Here is a 16,847-nt window from a genome sequence, read left to right on the forward strand (position 1 = left end):
TCCCTTTATGATAGTCATGATAGTCTATACAAGAGTACTTAATTAATGATGGGACTACTTTGAAGTTACTTTAGATGCGAGCTACAGTATATATGAAATAAGCATTCATGAACTTATAACTACGACAGTAGAGGCCTCGTTTGTAGACCTTGGGGGAATAAGACAACTCTTAAAAAGCTTAAGATCACAAAGAAAGATTCGAATTTGGTATCATATTTACGTCTCCCCTTTCGCGCCAGGATATCATGCATGTACTGAAAAAAAAAAAAGTAAAAACCACAAGCATAAAACAAATAGGATAACAATGCGTCCCTTCGTAATGACATTGAACCTTTGGCTCGACATTCATTTCAGTTATTGACTCTAGTACATCCTTACTTTTGGCAACCTTCTTGATGAGAAGACATCAAATTCCCGACTAGTGCCTGTAAACCCACTGATTTTTCCGGTAACGGGTGCCTTCGAATCTCCGTAGTATTTAATTCTGTATTTCCCCGGTTGTACACTCTTAGGTCCGTTTCCAACAACCCACTGTATGATCGCGCTACTACTGCCCCAGAAGCCGTCATCTCTTCTCCAATTATAAATTAAGTCCCAATCCTCGTCATTTCGAACTTGTATCCAACTTCCATCTGATTTTTGGAATTCAACTGCGGCGAATGTACCTTCTAACCGAAGGTTATTCCTAGGATTGGCGCCAATGAAAACTACGGTGACAGTATCACCGACTCGGTAAGAGGCAGCAGCATCGGTGGTGATCTGGCCGAACGATTTGAAGATGGGAGGGTTGTCGTATACTACTCCAGTAATGAAATTAAGGCTGCTATCGGAATTGTCTGGCGGTGATGGGCCGGGATCGATTGTTTGGGTGTTAGCTGGAGAAAGGAATGGGAGGTATTTCAATGTAAGAGAGATATATGCGTTCAGAGTGTGGGGGCCGTATAGAGTTGATGCGCCTTCGTATCGCTGGACGTTATATTCCTCCTCAGTTGTAATGTAGTGTGTATACGTGTTTGCCGGCCCACCGAGAACGACGATTGGGCGGCTGCCACTCGGAATAACACTGGTGGATGCCTTGGCCACAGCTTCCTTCCATCTCCGACCACTCATAGTGGTAGCTTCCCCTGGAGATATAATGGCAATGAACTGCCCAACACGAAGCATCTGGATATCCGCGATATTGGCAGTCCAATCATAAGGGAAGTGCATCTCGCCGACATCGAGAAGGATCGGCTTGGGCCACTGGCAAGACTTCTGTTCTGGCCCAGGGGCTTTGAGTAGACCGGATACGACTTTCCACACAGGGTTGGCATCGGGATCTCCAGAATCGCTTTGCGTAAAATCAAATGCCCCCGGCCCATCTGAGGTTCCTGCTGCGAATGAGTAGCCTAGAGCTGCAGGACATGTCCTAACAGTGGTGCCATTTGGATGCTGAAACGAATATTTGGAAAAGTCGACAAAGGTGTGGAATGATTTGACTGAGCTTCCCTTAATCGGAGTTCCTGTTTTGTCGAGCGAATTATACAAGTCAAGAGCGCCTTGAGCCTGTCTTCGTCCAATCTCGTAACAACTTGATGCGCCATTGTCTTTTACCCTAAACAACGGGCCTCGACCGTGACAAGGCTGGCTCTTACCCCCACAAGTACTCTTATCGAACGTGCACAGCTGACCCTCATTCTCGGGGTTCTCGCAATATGCACCCTCCGTATTTGGCGTGGTATCGCCGACGCTAGCCTGAGAGAACCCTGCGACAAATCCAGAGTTGGCAGCATTGAGACCCTTGATGCTTGTCTCGAAAAGGTAGGCGGCGACACCCTTGTTGTCGCCAGAAACGATCGTGTTGTTTCCGAGCATCGACGTTCCATGGACAGAGTACCATGTCAGGACTCCGATATGTTTCTTGTCCGATGCTCTAGTAAAACGTAGCATGGTAAGGGTCTTGTCCACATCAGCGTTGTATTTTTCTCGTTCCTGGGCAGAGTTGGCAAGATAGGCAGAAGGGCTTCGATTGATAGCTGCATTATGGAGCTCTGTGGCCCCTGCTGTCAGGTAGCCTTCTGCAAGCGATTCATGAGCCCTCTTGATAGATAGAATGGTGCCATCTACTATTGCCTGGTAGCTCTGCTTATCGAAGCCTTTGCTGGTAACCTGTGGGAGAAGGTAATTCATGAAAGCTCCAGGTCCGGCATGAGAGTGTGTACCGGTCAGAGCAACATTGTCTTGTTTGTACACAGAGAAACCGCCTCCAAGAGCGGCGAGGCCTTTTAATATACCATATCGAAGTGCAGTATCACCACAAGCAGTGTCGATAACCAGATATACAAATCTATCTGCCGGGTTGTCCACGTTTCCAATGATGAAAGCACGGGAGTAGAGCCTTTGTCGAAGACCTGAACCGACTTGACTTCCGTTTGCATACCCCATAAAATTGATCTCGACAACTGGACTGTGTTAATTAAATATGAAATAGGTTATTAGTTAATGTTCTCAAACTGAGATTGTATAAAATGGTTCAGTGTTGAGTAGAAAGAGTAACGTACCCAGTGATATCCGCCTTGCCAACACCGATGAGATACTTTTGTCCGTAAACCTGCCGTTTAGTTATTTGAGCAGCTGGCACATTATGAAAGATGTCTTGAAGAATGGAGCTAACAGGTGAATTCGAATCCGAAGTCTTGAATCTCAAGACATCCGCTTCGAATATGTGTTGGTCGAGGTGAGACAGATGCCATAAAAGGACTGTTCCCAACAGGACCAAACACCCAGCGACCACAGTCCGCAGATTTAATGAAGTTGTGGGCTTCATATTGGATAATCTTGAGCCCGCACAAAGCTACTGGACTATAGAGAAAAGTTCAAGCTTCGAGGCAGCTAGACTGGGTGGCGTATCTCCAGAAAAAGAGCAAGAAAGTTATTAGCATTCCTGGCGAACGTCTGCCTTATATAAACGCCCATAGCTTCGATTTGAATGTAAATCCCAAGCCCAAAATTCGTATTTGTGAATATTCAAGGGGTTTCTCACATAGCGTATGTTCCCTTGCGATCTGCGCTCTCCACGTCGGGACGGGGAAGCCAGGGTTGAAGTTATCTTTGTTTGTATTGTCCAATCAGCGCAGAGGAGTAGTGGAACGGCGATGGATTTAGCTAAGTGGACTAGGCTTGTAAGCTTGTCCGTCGACGAAACTTGTTATCAACTTCGACCGAGCCTTGGGTCAAATCTCCGCCCAGATTAGGGACCCACCTTTTTCGTAACACTGCATGGGCCAGGCCGGTCAACAAGTCTTCAAGCGAGTCGATAGCTTCTCGTGATCAAGTTAACTGCTACTCCCAGCCTATTTTGACCAGCTGCGTCGTGCAGTTGATTGGATTTTGTCGACGGCGGTGGTATAACAAGTTGCATGGTGTGGCGCTAACACCGCGAGACAAACTGGGCTCTTAATTTCAATTACGAACAGGAATCGAACCAACAGAACAACAGAATTAACAAACACTCGACACCATCATGACATCAGGATTGCGGGCCGGTTACCCAAAGTTCCGAGGTTTAGACACTTTGAACCATGTGCCTTAGCTAATCTTCTCTATTGCAGGAATGGTCTTTTTCTTTTGCCTTCTTCTCTTTTATTCACTTGATTTGTCAAATCGTTTTTTTTATATGCCGTTGTAGCGGGGCGCTGAAGGTTATGTCATGACGTGCATATGCGGCCTACAAACTTTAACTTTGGAATGCTTCAAACGAAAACGATACAAAAAAAAAGAATTTCTTGTCGGCTTAGCGCGATGACTCGAGATACCTATTTTCCAACCAGTTGCCCTAAAGCATTTGGGATTCATTGTTAGTTGATTGTCTTGATCATGTCAAAATTATTTCTCCTGCGACATTCCCCCTCAAGGTTAACGAGGCCTTTCGGCAAGGCAGCTGTCCTAGATTCAACAGAAATGTTGTTTTTCGACAGCTCCCCTGTCTTCTTAAACCACCCTCGACTGCCCTGTTAACGTGCTTGGAATACGCTGTCTTCCCCCGCACAAAGATTAAACAAGCTACCCATGTTTCCCGTTATCGATATCCAGAGCGACCCAAGGTAACCACCTGCCAAAAAGGGCCAGGGATTATATTCATGGGGCCACGAGGATACTTGGTAGACCCACCTGCTCGACAGGGAATACGAGTGACAGCTCGCGTGATGTCTCTCGGAAGGTAGCGAGGGAACTCGAGGACAGTGCTTGAATATATATCTGCTAGTAAGTAATTCTGTCTATCATCCTGTACAGATCAATAGATTGCGGGGTTTCGATCTTCAAATCCGAGCTCCTCGCTTGCAGATTCTCGTGGAATCCGAGAATTGAGTGGAGATGGCGGTTTAAAAGACGGTTTAAACCTTCAAATTTGATACCAGACGCCGGGATTGCAATATCAAGTGAGATGTAAGTATCATTGAACCAACCGGGTTTGAATTTCTGCATGAGCCGTGAATTAATGAACATGCTCGAATGTGTCGAGTCTGTTGTATTCGGGCATTCCGTAGGTTGTGTTGTATCTGCAGCCAGTCAGCTTCAGCCTCCTGGACGGATTTGGCAGTCCTGTAACGTAACGTAACCAAACCCTTTAAGCTATTCGACTTAGGTAACTTCGAGATGAATTCAAAACATTGCGCAGGCTATACGAAGGATAGATCTAATTCCTTTCCTGGTAAACGATAACTCTTTTAACTAGCAACCTATCGATTGTGTGAGGTATGATACGTGCTGCACCTGCCTCAACAATGTAATATAATACCCGACCTTCCTTGCGCACCTAAACAACCAAAACCTATCAATAGTTCGTAAGTTAACCTGGCTCCACCCTATTTTTTTTTTTTTTCGGATTCGTACGATTAAGCCCTCTTACCCTTGCGGCAAGCTTGTGCATGCCATAAAGGTTGATTCCCATGGATTACGTGAGCACCTCCCCCAAATCAACTTCGTCAGTGGTGAAAAACTTATTTAACCATGGTAGAATCGACCTAGTCGTATGGTAAGCTTTTAGTTAGTGCTTAAATGAAAAGAAGAAGATTCTTAATGCATAAGAGGCTTGTTTCCTTGTTGGAGTCACGAGAGTCTTAATATCCTGATATACTCTTCTAAGCTAAGAGAAATAAGGGGAAATGTGTATATTTCAAACGATGCATGCTATAAAAGTCGCCGCTCCAAATGCTTGTCGCTAATATCCAAACTTTTGACCAGACGCCCCTTATAGAAGTGCATAAACGGAGTAGGAGCGAGGTATACATGAGGGCTAGGTACAAGTTAAGTACACTCGCGAACCTCGCATCCGAGCTAACCGACCGAACCCATTCAACCTATTCAATCAGGCGATATATTCGTTCGGGGAGTAATTTTCTACTCCTATATCAGGAGTCTGCCGGATTGTGCAACTAGAGCTTTTTCTTGCTAACTCTACGGCTCGTTCTGAAGAGTATTTCTCCTCGACCCGCTCAAATATAGCTAATCTGAAGATACCCTGGGAGATAATGTAAGATCATATAGCTGCTGAATCTCCTCGTCTAATACCTTCTTCGCTAGACGGAATACCTGGCTATTTGATAATGTAGCTCGTAGAACGTAATCCTCCCTACTCAAGCTACTTCCAATATCCGCCTGCCCCACGAGCCTTAGCCGCAAGAATCTTCCACTTGGAGAGTCTAAAAAGGCCCATGTTTTCTTCTCCCTATCTAGAAATACCCGGCCCCGCGATTTCGCAAAATCTGCCTCCATTCCATATTGCGCACCAGGCCCCATAGTCATAAGGGTATTGGCTTTTGCCGAAGGGATGTGAACAACGTTTCTTAGGGTTAATATACCGACTCCCTTGTTCGTTTCGACAGGCAGCTCAACAGTACCCGCGCCGATGATCTCTACACCTTCTTCTGTTCGACCGTCGAATGGTGTGTATGTTTTGAACCATGACTGATGGTTTGCCACATGAACGTTGGACATGGTCGACCAGATCCAGTCTGTATTATAGGCTGCACCACCAGGGAGTTTGTGGCAAATGATGGGATTTCGGGTAGTTCTAGAAAAAAGTAATGGAATTGTCTAGTTAGCACCTGTCTTAGGAATATCGCATGGCGATTCTAGGACATTATCCGCTGACTTACAGAACATAATTATCTGCTTCATGTCTATCATTATCTGTGACAGTAGATTCTGTTTCAGCCGTAGTTTCGGTATCAGAGCCTGTACTTGTCTCTGAACTATCGTCCTCGGTACTGGAACTAGCCTCTCGCCAATTTAGAATATGATTAGTTTTTATCAGAGTCTTCCCTGGACTTAGAGGTATTCTCGGCATGAGGGCCAGCCAAGCACCTACCCACTATAACTAGCCTCGCTCTCAAAGATATCAAGTGATAGCTCTCCGTTTCTAATCTTCCTTAAGAACCTCCTACCGGCATAACGATCGTCCGTGCGGCGTATATCAAGTCCAACAAATTTTAAAAAGTGATACTCATCACCGAACTTATTTTTTAACCACCGTTCCTCTTCCTCGGTGTACGGAGGTACCGCTGGGATCGTTTGTCGCTCGCGCTCCCGTGGGCTTCTACTACTGTAATGAGGGGGTCCGGACGTCGCCATTTTTCCAGCTTCGGGTTTTACAAAAAGGGTGCGAATATGCCTAGCTGCTGCGAGTCCTAGCTCGGGATATCCCTAATCCCTGAATACGGAGGCGACAACGGTGACGACGGCATCGAAGGGACCTTTGAACTGTTGGGATTTTTTTTTGAGCGCGCGATCTAATTTCCATTCTCAAAGAGGTGGAAGGAAGCTGACTTATGCAGCGCCACAGCTAAGCCAGTTTGAGTTGTCATGTGGGATGTCGCATCTGTCCACATCTGTGGCGCTTGTAGATGGCGTAGATGCCTGCAAGATGCATAGTGGGTTGTTTTAGAGTATTTGATTGGATGCACTGGTTTTTTTTGGATGGATAACATGTGAATATTAACATTAATATCTTTAAAATATTCTAGATCTTTTAGGGAATACGAATGGAAATGCCGATTTGAAAGGCTCACAAGCTGTCAAAATACGGTTAGAAGATTGTATTATATTACATCTTAAGCTTAATTAAATCCTATGCGGCGATGGCCACCGCAGTTTACAGCTATAACGTTATAGCGTTGCATATCAACGTAGTTCTTAGAATAATATCGCCTCAGGAAGGCCATAGGACAAAACGAAATCTTGAAATTAATTCGTCGAAAAAAATGATATTCATATGCTAGCAACATAACATCACCCGACTCCGCCATGCATTTGTCCAAAACCAAAAAAAAACCATCAAAATACAGAAGCATGTACAGGAAGAAGAAAACGATGTTCGCTTTCAACTTTCGTAGCAAATTGCTTGCAATGTCACCCCGAGGCATCGATCATATATAATGAAACTTAAGCCCAAGATTTGGGAACGCAAAGGCCACCGCAGTCAGCACCACCCTTCTTAGGATCACAGTCATCTCTTGGGTCGTCAATGCAGACATCGCCCTTGTTCTTGCATGCAAATCCAGCGAATCCACCACAGAACTGTTCAACGATACAAATACCAAGACAATCAACAGCAATACCACAGGGGCTCTTTGGATCATCGATGCAGGTCTCGCCCTTTTTGCATTGGAGCCCCTGGAGACCACCACATTTTCTTGGGCCAGCAGGAGTTGGAGTTGGCTTTGCTGTGGTTTTAGATGGACATGGTGGCTTGGTGTATGGGAAGGGTTCTTCGCTGCAATAACAGCCGCCGTATTTGATACCACACTCATTTACGGCATCGACGCAAATTGTTTGACATGGTTTCTTGCTTGTAGTCTTGGTGGGCTTCTTTGTGGTTGTTGGACATGGTGGTGGAGTGAATGTTGGGGTTGGGAGACCAGGGCAAGCAGGGTAGCATCCACCATAGCCCATACTACAGGAGTTGATGTAGTCTGCACAGATTGTGATGGTGCAACTGCTAGTAGTAGTTGGTCTAGGGGTTGGGGTCTAGATGGTGCTTGTGGTTAATTGTGGCGCTATTACGCAAGGGACTCGTGTGGAATTTCATTTTATAACTTACAACTCTGGTGGTCACCCTCGTGACGTACCCATATCCATAGCCGTCCTGGGGAAGAGCGGCAACTAGGGCTGCGAATGAAACGGTGAGAAATACGCTCTTCATTTTGTCAATGATATGTCTGGGATGGTTGAATCTGTCGAAGATAAATTATAAAAGAATATATGTATATATATAAATATTTTTAACTTTTATAAAGTTATGTATGAGTATGGTATATAAGCCGCGGCTCTTAATCGTTCCACAGGTTCAAATACTCGATGCTGAGAATGTGCAGCTATTCTGTTGGGATTGGTATGTATATAAATAAATTTATACTGGCTAGCTGAATGACTTCGGTATTTGCCTATCCGCTAGTAATCGGGAACCGGTTGAACGTTCAGTCGAGCGAGGAAGGATCGTCAATTATATACCGTCTGCCAAGTCATTACAATACTACCTCATGTGCGCAGGGTGCACAGCTGCGCAGAGGCACAACATGATATTCGATCAATGGGGCCCGACGTCCCCCTTAGTTTCGCAGATCCGAAGCCAACCTAAACCACGCAGAACACGGGTACCCAATCTTTTTTTTTCCAATTGCGGCGTCAAAAGCGAATTAATTTTGGCTGTCAGATCAAACTTCCTTCCGTTCGAAGTTGCATTCTGCTATTTTTGACATTTTAGGTCAAGGTCCCCTTCGTTGTAATTTCGTCTAATTAGCCTGATGATGTCGTCGAACCGGGCTATATCAGAAGCTAATTCGTTGGAAAGCTTCAAAGGGAGCTTCTGGGCAGACAGTTGTGGTTGGTCGTACAGGTTACTTCCAACGCAATGGGGCATACATATGCGAGCATGGCATTGGAATCCCGTCAACCAGACCATTCTTCATGCGATTCAGTCACTCGGCTATCCAGGTAAACTTCAAGGGAAAAAAATTTCATGAAGCGAGGGTCAGGGCCCAATGTGAACGTCGAACGGGACTTGATAACTGGTTCTTACCCCAGCCAAGAACAAGGGATAAGCTTCTTTTAGTCTACGCCTCTTCCGTTCTCTTAATCAGGCGAATTATTCCAGCGATGCAGTAGCCAAATCATAAAGTTACTTCTAAAGCTACATTAAGTACCCTGTACAACCGACGGACCGACAAGGCCGCCGGTTCTATAACGTTAGCTGGCCAGTCGAAGCTGGAAGTCTGTCAGATTGCCTATCTCTGCCATCTGCCAAGGTGCAAATACCTTTATACACCCCCCCCCCACAATTCTCGCGGCGTACGACGGGTATTTCGATAGGGTGAGTCGCGATGGAAGGACCGAGCAGTTTACCTAAACATCTAGATATCTTACACCCTAGAGGTGCTGTAATCAAGCTCCTAATATTAATCACTACGTACGGCTTTGGGGATCAATTCTCCAACTAGAACATGAGATAAGTAAGTACGTACGGTTACGTGCACACATCTTACCCCAGATCTTGGCCGACATCGTTGACCCACCCTCCCGAAAACGCGCTGCTGTCTGGTTGGTTGGCTATTCCTAGATCGTTCCCTGAACCTGCAGAATTAAATGATACTCAGACCATCGAAAATTATTTTCAAGCAGGAGGCCTTTGGTAACCGCCTTTGAGGGATAGGCAAACTCTTCCTGGTCGATACACTAAGCTTAATAATAACGCAGTTACACATGGCGGTGAATAATCAAGCCTAAGCATGAACCGGCCAAGACGCAACCTCAGAAAAGTTCCTTTAATGTTTCGGAGGTTTTCTGCTCTTAAAACATGTACGTGCCATGAAACCAATCAGTTGGACTTCGGTCACCGTCCGTAGGTGTGGTGTTCGCCTTTGATGTCAGCTTATTCACGTGGGGCGGAACTGCTCGGAAATTTTTCTGAGGAACATTCGACCGCAAATCGAAGCTTGCGGCCGGCTCTTGTCAAAGCTAAGAAGCGAGAACAGTGCAGCTGAAGACGACCCACAATCGGTCAACCTTACAAACCCCGGCCAACTAGATCAAGATTTCGAGAACGTCAAATTTTATTCAAGGATTATTCATGTTGGGTACCATTGACATGTTGGGGCAGGCGTCGGTTTGGTTGGTGCTTAAAATCAACGTGGATAATTAATAATTAATCAAATAATTGTTCGCTCGAAAGTGAAGCTGGAGTGCAGGTCCAAGCATGATATTTCAGCCGCCGCAGGCTTCCTTCGCATATTGAAACACACCGTTGTATTCCCCATGGAATCGTGTTTTGTGTAACTGGGGCGATGCTACGTACTTACTTAGCAAATAGGGCTGCGCTGGAGAAACATAAGTCTTTCTTGGATATGTACAGTCAGACTAGATGAGCGTCATCTAGATCGAGATGTCCGATCCTAATTTCTAATAACCTAGATTCCTCAAACTCAACATGTGAACCTCCAACTCTACTAAAGTGCAAAAATGCTACCCAAGACACACATATCCATGCAAGAAGCTTACCCCTCGATTCAGTCAATCCTGCCGTCCCTACAATGTCTTTATAAAAAAATTACCGGGCGGGCCAGTACAATAGCTGATCTTCTACACAAGGCTCAATATTAGCCCTCGTTGGCCTTTTTTTAATTTTTAATTTGCGGCTTAAGTCCACAACCCATGCAACATCGCGCACATGCATGTTGCATATACGTACCGAGCTCGGTACTTCTGGCGAATGTATCTATAGGTCGTGGTGTCCTCCTCCGGTATGGCGGTTATACTACGTAACTATAGTTTAATAAATATATCGTTATAACTAGATCCCTGAAAACCATATCATTAACTGGCCTCATATGTAACAACGCCGATACCGCCTTGAGTTACGAACTTCCATCAATTAACATAGATGAACACACCTCTCGGACCACGGCTGGCCACGAACTTTTCAATATATATTCTATGGATTATACCGAGAGAACGGACGGAAGGCTCATGTTTTGTGGTTAGGGACCCCTTAGCTCCCATGCGATTGACATGGTTTTGGATTCGGGCTTCCCTTCCCATGTAAAATAGGCTATGCCCTTCCGCTCTTTTCTTTCGAAAAAATAATAATAATTTACTAATCAACCCGTTTTAAGGCAGAAGATCCCAGCTGAGGTTACGCTGCATCAAACTACGATATATAGTTCTTGTTGGACGCTGGTTCCGAGCTCTGTGCATTTACATTCCAGCGTATAGCCCACGTTCTTTCTTTTTTTTTTTCGATTTCCCTGCAAGGGGAGGATGGAAGATCCGAGAGCGAGATAAGTATGGGTTGTGGTTTTCTTTCTGCATTGGGATTACGTGAATCGATTGAGTATTTGAAATATTAAGTGGTATCGGGTAGAGATATCGGATTAGACCAGAAGCTAGCTTTGTTTTTGCAACTTTGCAGCTTTTCTGGTTGGAAGATATCAGATAATTATTTCCAGTACTGCATTTTGGGTTCCATTTTTGCTAGGATATATTGACAACAATCAATCATACCCAATGTACCAAAGTCAAATGACTTGTGGTAGGCGCATACCTAGGTAGTTACTTATGGCTGGACACAAGTATTGCACTAGTTAACATGATATCCCACAGCTGCTGTGCTTGAATAGACATCCCGGTGATTGGATACACGTGGGAATTCTGTGCAACCATGGGATCACTTTAAATTGGATAACTAGAGATAGCACGAGCCAAAATATAAACTTGAGCTATAATCAGGTCTAAAATAGAGTTTTCAAAACTTCTACATATGCCTGACGGGTGTCCATCTATAACTAAACAGTTTTGTATCATGATTACTAGATTGTATGGTCCACACTCCTTGACCGTCGCCCGAGCTCGGGTTATGTATGCTAAATTTGTAATATTAGCTGTTTAGATGAAAATCTATCAAGGAGGAAGAACTCCCTATCTAATGTATGTATCATGCGATTCTCATGGGAGATTGACGCGTCAGCATTTCAAGGATTTACTTTTGCATTTATATATAAGTGAAAGAAATGGACCCACAAAGATTTCTAAAATAATGCGTTAGAGCCTAAAAGTGATTTCAATGATTTGCACTGCATTATGTCTCTCAGTATCCCAAGATATCGGGTCCGACACTATAAACCGCAGATTGAATCATCAATGGCTGGGGTTGTTAACATAGGTAGGCTAAACCTGCTTTCCAAAAATATCCCAGAACAAAAAAAAGGTTTTACCAGATAAGAAATTGATTCAGCAAGTCGTAACGAAAGAAACGGCCGGCTTCCCGGACCACGCGATCAATTGGTTTACATGTTTTTCTGTCATGAAATCCGCCTGAGGCAGGTAGCACATGGATGCAAGACATTTTGATGGAAGTGATAGGTAGCTTAGAGTCTAGTTCCAGAACAAGAACACCGATGTTTGGCGGAGAACATGGGAAATAGGCCTTTCGGCATGATAATATTATAATGACTCTGCGAGATTAAAGTGGACGGGATTCTATTAATATTTTTAGTAGCTAGCTATGGATTTGTTAGCACGGTCGTTACGCCAGATGAAGCCTCCTAATACTCACTCTTGGACCAGCCCGAGACGACCTCGAGCTTCAAGATAGCGAGGGTCCAAATGTAATGTACAGTTGACGCAGGAACACTGCAGAGTTTAGAACAAGAATAGCCGATACTTTGCTTCCGAACTCGCACTAACTAACCAACCAATGCACGATATGCCGGTTGAATAATCAGATCTTTAGGCTAATTCACTCACTAATTCATTCCACTCGAACTCGATATCTTCCTCGTCCTCGTCCACGATTTCGACATTGGAGACGAGACCTTGCGTTGTGGCCCGAACAGGGATGCTGGACTCGCCTAATTTGCCGTTTTGGAAAGTTTCCGACAAGCTGCGTTGCGAAATCAAAACACCACAAGTCGCATTGCCATGTTTCAAAACCTCTTGTGCTGCTCCGCCTCTTAACTTGACACGCCCACGAGCTCTTATGGCTAGGCCAACATCGTTTTTTACCGCTAAGCACGGCGAATCGCTCAGGAGAAAGGTATCGAAACGATGTTTCTCCCCCAATGGTTAGCTTGCTGTACCTGGCATGACCGACTCTTACGCTTTACCCTCTTGAATTTCAAGAAAAATTTGCGAATAGTTCCACACTCTTCCCGTTGAGGGCTCCGTGCAGAACGTCACCGAACCTTCCTCGTACGTACGATGTTTGAGCCTTCTCCGACTCGGCCAGGATCGAGAAAGCTGTTTGCTGTCGTAGAAGCACATCCAAAGTGCTATCTGTTACTATTCTGAGGAAAGCCCAGAGCCAAAGAGGGGGCGCTGCGGGTGCTATAGATTTTGACAGCGGGCTAAGTAGCAAGTTACGCTAACTAGTAAAATTCGTTATGAAGTCTCTTTTTCTGCCCTCTTCTTCTTTCTCTTTTATTCTGTCGTGCCTGTCGATAGCCTCCAGGTAATCTGGCGGTCTTCGTTCTTTTACCACCACTTTCTTTTCCTTTGTTTTCATTTCACTGCCCTCTGCTTCTTTGATAGAAGCTTTACCTTCTTTACGACATTCTTTCTTTTAATATTCTTCAACGGCAGGATTCGTTTGACAATTCCGGGAATTTCCTTATCTTTTCACTTTTTTTCATTTTTTTTTTAATATTTTAATACCAACACATCCTCCTGGACGAGGATAGTTATTGCGCCGACACGGGAATTTGGGAAATAGAAGAGAATGAGTGGAGTTTTTGATACTATTCTTTCCTCAATCCGACGTCCTTCAGCAGTAGAAATCGACCGTAGTGAATCAGCCCTATCGCAGTATGCTCGACCTGGTACAGCAAGAAGCGCAGTTGTAGGAACGCCTTCAAATTTACATTTCGTCAGAATGCCTACCCCAGAGCCAAGAAGCTCCAGCACCCAAAGCCAAAGTAGTCTGCGACCTTTGACACTTTCCAACATTGATTTTATCAACAAAAAATTGCCGACGCCGCCAGGAAGCGAAACATCGTCAATCATGCCAGTGCAGGAATCACTATGGCGCAGAGTCTTTAGACTAGGAATTTCTTTGGATTTTTGGGCACGGTTTATTATCATTCTTTCTTTCTGTGAAGCTCTTATGGCGTTCTGGGGAGGGATTCAAATCGTTATTTGTAAGTTTGTCGTTAGATATTTGATTTGATATTGGGTATAAGCTAATATTTTCGACTCTCTAGCTGGAAAACTTGACTACGGCAAAATTTGGCTCATTATGACAATTGTTCTACTTTGTTGGAGCTTTTTCTTCGGCGTAGTTAGCTACTGCGGGTTTTCGGTTCTATGGGGACGCTTTTCTTGCTCCCCTACCGCCATCCGCGTTGTGAGGCTAATGGCGATTCTCTTAATGATATTGTACGGAGTGGCTTCTGGACTCTGGTTCTTTTACGGCTTCCAATCGGCAACTACGACCCGCGAAATGTGTGTTACGACCCTGGTTTTCTGGGACGGGGAAACTGTCCCGGCACCAAAACCTTGGGTGGACCTTTGCCTCAGCACCGCTGAGAGCTTCGAGAGACTACAGGTTGCCTGGGGCTTCATGAACGCCTTTCAGGTTTACTTCATGTTGATCCTTATCCAGTGGGCCAGTCAACATGAGCAGGACCTTCAACAACAGAAGCGCTGGAGCCGTAATAGTGGTCTTACCTATTCTGACTCCGATAAGTCTTTCGATAGAATGAGCGAGGTTGAAGCCAACGTCAACAATTTCGAAAAGGCATTGGCGGAACACGTTGAGGAATTCGCTCGACAGGAAAAGATGGATAGGCAGTCGACTAGCACCATTCATGTTGGCATGAGCATCCCAAATTTCCCTATGCCGGGTGCTAACAGGACGAGACGCCCAACTCTCGTACCAGGTTCGGGCCTAGCCCCCGAGAGTGCTGAGGATGCCGCGAGGTACGGTTATGGTGTGAGGAAGGGTTCTCTCGCCAGTCTTACTGGGCGCTTTAGTAACACTAGTGCTATGAGCGGAGCTATACCTATTGCTTTGGATTTGAAGAATCTCAATTCTCCAAGCTTTTATGGACGCGCTTTCTAAGAGCATGGAATCTGATGTTTTAACGATTTCTTTTGTTTTGCGGCTGCAGCGGTCATTTTGGGACTATTTGTTATCGATTCTGCATATATACCGAGTTCTCCAAGTTTTTTTTGCTCGGTTTTGCTTCTATTATATAGGAATTGTTATTATGATACCCACCTAGCTAGCTAATTTCTTTCTCTAAAATATAAAACACTAATACTTGGCTCTCTCATATTTGAGTTTGAATTTATATCTTTCCTAATCCCAAAAAAGATTTTCAAATCATTTTTTTCACTTTATTGGTATCAAGGCGTTGATTGTCATATACAAGAAATAGACGCACAATCCCCGCTTTGGAAAATCCTCAGAAGCTGGTGCGTTTTTTAGAGGCCAAGATGTGGGCTATACGGCTTTCGAAACTACTGAGGTTTTAAATTATATACACCCAAAGCGTTCTCTCCCCAGATACCATTCCAGTCCTCTGGCTCGCCCGCTACCCCTCCTTCCTCTTTAAGTTGTTTAATAACGGCGGTAGAGATTTTAAACCATTCAGGCCATGCCCCTGCTTGTTCACCCGTGATTTTTTCGTATCCGACTCCACACACAGGCCAATCGCTACCGAATATTACCCGGCTGGCTCCAAAGATTTGAAAGAGGGGCCGTGCATAATCCAAGACCATGTTAATCATCTTTTGCTCGGGGAATCCATCTCCTTCTTTCGATAAGGTTGGCGGTATCTCTGAAAACCCGCCTGAAAGCTTCACAGCAGCCTGTGTCTCCGCCAATTCGGTCATTAACTCTCTCCATCTTGCCATTCCTCCTTCTGGTTCTCTCCCAAGCGGTGGCTTTGAAAGATGATTGAGGACTATCTTTAGCCCCTTCACTCGCTTTAACACTGGAACTGCTTCTTCAAGCTGCCACAAGGTATGGCGATTACAATCAACCCCGACGTCAAATGTCCTTCCTGTGTCCCTTATATATTCCAGTCCCTCCAAGAACTTTGGGTGCGACGCCGTTCCTTGCGGTTTATCTTGGATTAAATACCGAAATCCAACTAGTAATCCGTGCTTTTCTTCTCCATATATTTCTGCATCAACAGCATCCAAGAGCTTCTGATATCGCTCCATAACCTCACGGCCAAGATGCACAGGAGCCCACGGGACAATACCTCTTACTAGATCGTTCCATTCTTCTTCTTTCGAAAGGCTAAGCACAAACCGATATTCCTCGAGAACATGTTCCCAGCACTGCAGGTCCTCGGATGGATCCTTTGGATCGGTATATTTTCTATCAGTTTCGACGAATACGAAGCCGGAGTAGCTCGAAGGGGCAGAGAGAATGGATTCTAAGTATCTATCAAGATCGTATGTGCCGAACAGAGGGTTTTCCGGGGTTTCCCAAGCGAGTGTGGGGATGTCCTTGGTCCTCCAAAAGTGAATATGGCTGTCAATGATCATAGGATGAGACTCCATTTTAGTAATAACCAATTGATTCTTTTGCTCCTATAACGATAAAAGTAGGGTAAAAGATCAAATAAGCGATATTTGTATCAGGCACTCTCTTGACTTTCTCGAAGGGCTGGCGGCGGTGAACTTATATACCATCAGTCAAAGCCTCGTAACGAAGTCCTGTTGTAGTTTCGCGGGACTTGTTGGAGGGGGTTGCGTTGCGGGATTTGGAGGGGTAGCACCAACCTCGGCTAGATTACCTGATTTGTCATCCCTGTCTGTCAGTCGCACTTTTCCGGACCCAATGAGTCCATTCGATTCTCTTGATC

At 44.9% G+C, this 16,847-nt stretch overlaps 6 protein-coding genes across 6 annotated transcripts; 1 reads left to right on the top strand and 5 right to left on the bottom strand.

Moving 5' to 3' along the window:
- Nucleotides 1-363: 363 nt before the first annotated feature.
- Nucleotides 364-2,806, bottom strand: AOL_s00076g455 (uncharacterized protein; the record flags this gene model as incomplete). The annotated part of the gene is made up of 2 exons (XM_011123007.1): nucleotides 364-2,446; nucleotides 2,541-2,806. 2 exons carry the CDS (start codon nucleotides 2,804-2,806, stop codon nucleotides 364-366), a joined length of 2,349 nt encoding a protein of 782 aa, XP_011121309.1.
- Nucleotides 2,807-5,484: 2,678 nt separating this feature from the next.
- Nucleotides 5,485-6,612, bottom strand: AOL_s00076g456 (uncharacterized protein; the record flags this gene model as incomplete). Its single annotated transcript, XM_011123008.1, has 3 exons — nucleotides 5,485-6,052; nucleotides 6,138-6,254; nucleotides 6,350-6,612. 3 exons carry the CDS (start codon nucleotides 6,610-6,612, stop codon nucleotides 5,485-5,487), a joined length of 948 nt encoding a protein of 315 aa, XP_011121310.1.
- An 810-nt stretch (nucleotides 6,613-7,422) lies between these two features.
- Nucleotides 7,423-8,182, bottom strand: AOL_s00076g457 (uncharacterized protein; the record flags this gene model as incomplete). The annotated part of the gene is made up of 2 exons (XM_011123009.1): nucleotides 7,423-8,007; nucleotides 8,081-8,182. 2 exons carry the CDS (start codon nucleotides 8,180-8,182, stop codon nucleotides 7,423-7,425), a joined length of 687 nt encoding a protein of 228 aa, XP_011121311.1.
- Nucleotides 8,183-12,759: 4,577 nt separating this feature from the next.
- Nucleotides 12,760-13,116, bottom strand: AOL_s00076g458 (uncharacterized protein; the record flags this gene model as incomplete). The annotated part of the gene is made up of 2 exons (XM_011123010.1): nucleotides 12,760-13,013; nucleotides 13,110-13,116. 2 exons carry the CDS (start codon nucleotides 13,114-13,116, stop codon nucleotides 12,760-12,762), a joined length of 261 nt encoding a protein of 86 aa, XP_011121312.1.
- A 784-nt stretch (nucleotides 13,117-13,900) lies between these two features.
- On the top strand, nucleotides 13,901-15,088 carry AOL_s00076g459 (uncharacterized protein; the record flags this gene model as incomplete). Its single annotated transcript, XM_011123011.1, has 2 exons — nucleotides 13,901-14,165; nucleotides 14,229-15,088. 2 exons carry the CDS (start codon nucleotides 13,901-13,903, stop codon nucleotides 15,086-15,088), a joined length of 1,125 nt encoding a protein of 374 aa, XP_011121313.1.
- Nucleotides 15,089-15,489: 401 nt separating this feature from the next.
- Nucleotides 15,490-16,542, bottom strand: AOL_s00076g460 (uncharacterized protein; the record flags this gene model as incomplete). The annotated part of the gene is made up of 1 exon (XM_011123012.1): nucleotides 15,490-16,542. One exon carries the CDS (start codon nucleotides 16,540-16,542, stop codon nucleotides 15,490-15,492), a length of 1,053 nt encoding a protein of 350 aa, XP_011121314.1.
- Nucleotides 16,543-16,847: the final 305 nt, after the last annotated feature.

The sequence above is a fragment of the Orbilia oligospora genome (assembly GCF_000225545.1).
Source record: "Orbilia oligospora ATCC 24927 unplaced genomic scaffold scaffold00076, whole genome shotgun sequence".
Taxonomy (NCBI): domain Eukaryota; kingdom Fungi; phylum Ascomycota; class Orbiliomycetes; order Orbiliales; family Orbiliaceae; genus Orbilia; species Orbilia oligospora.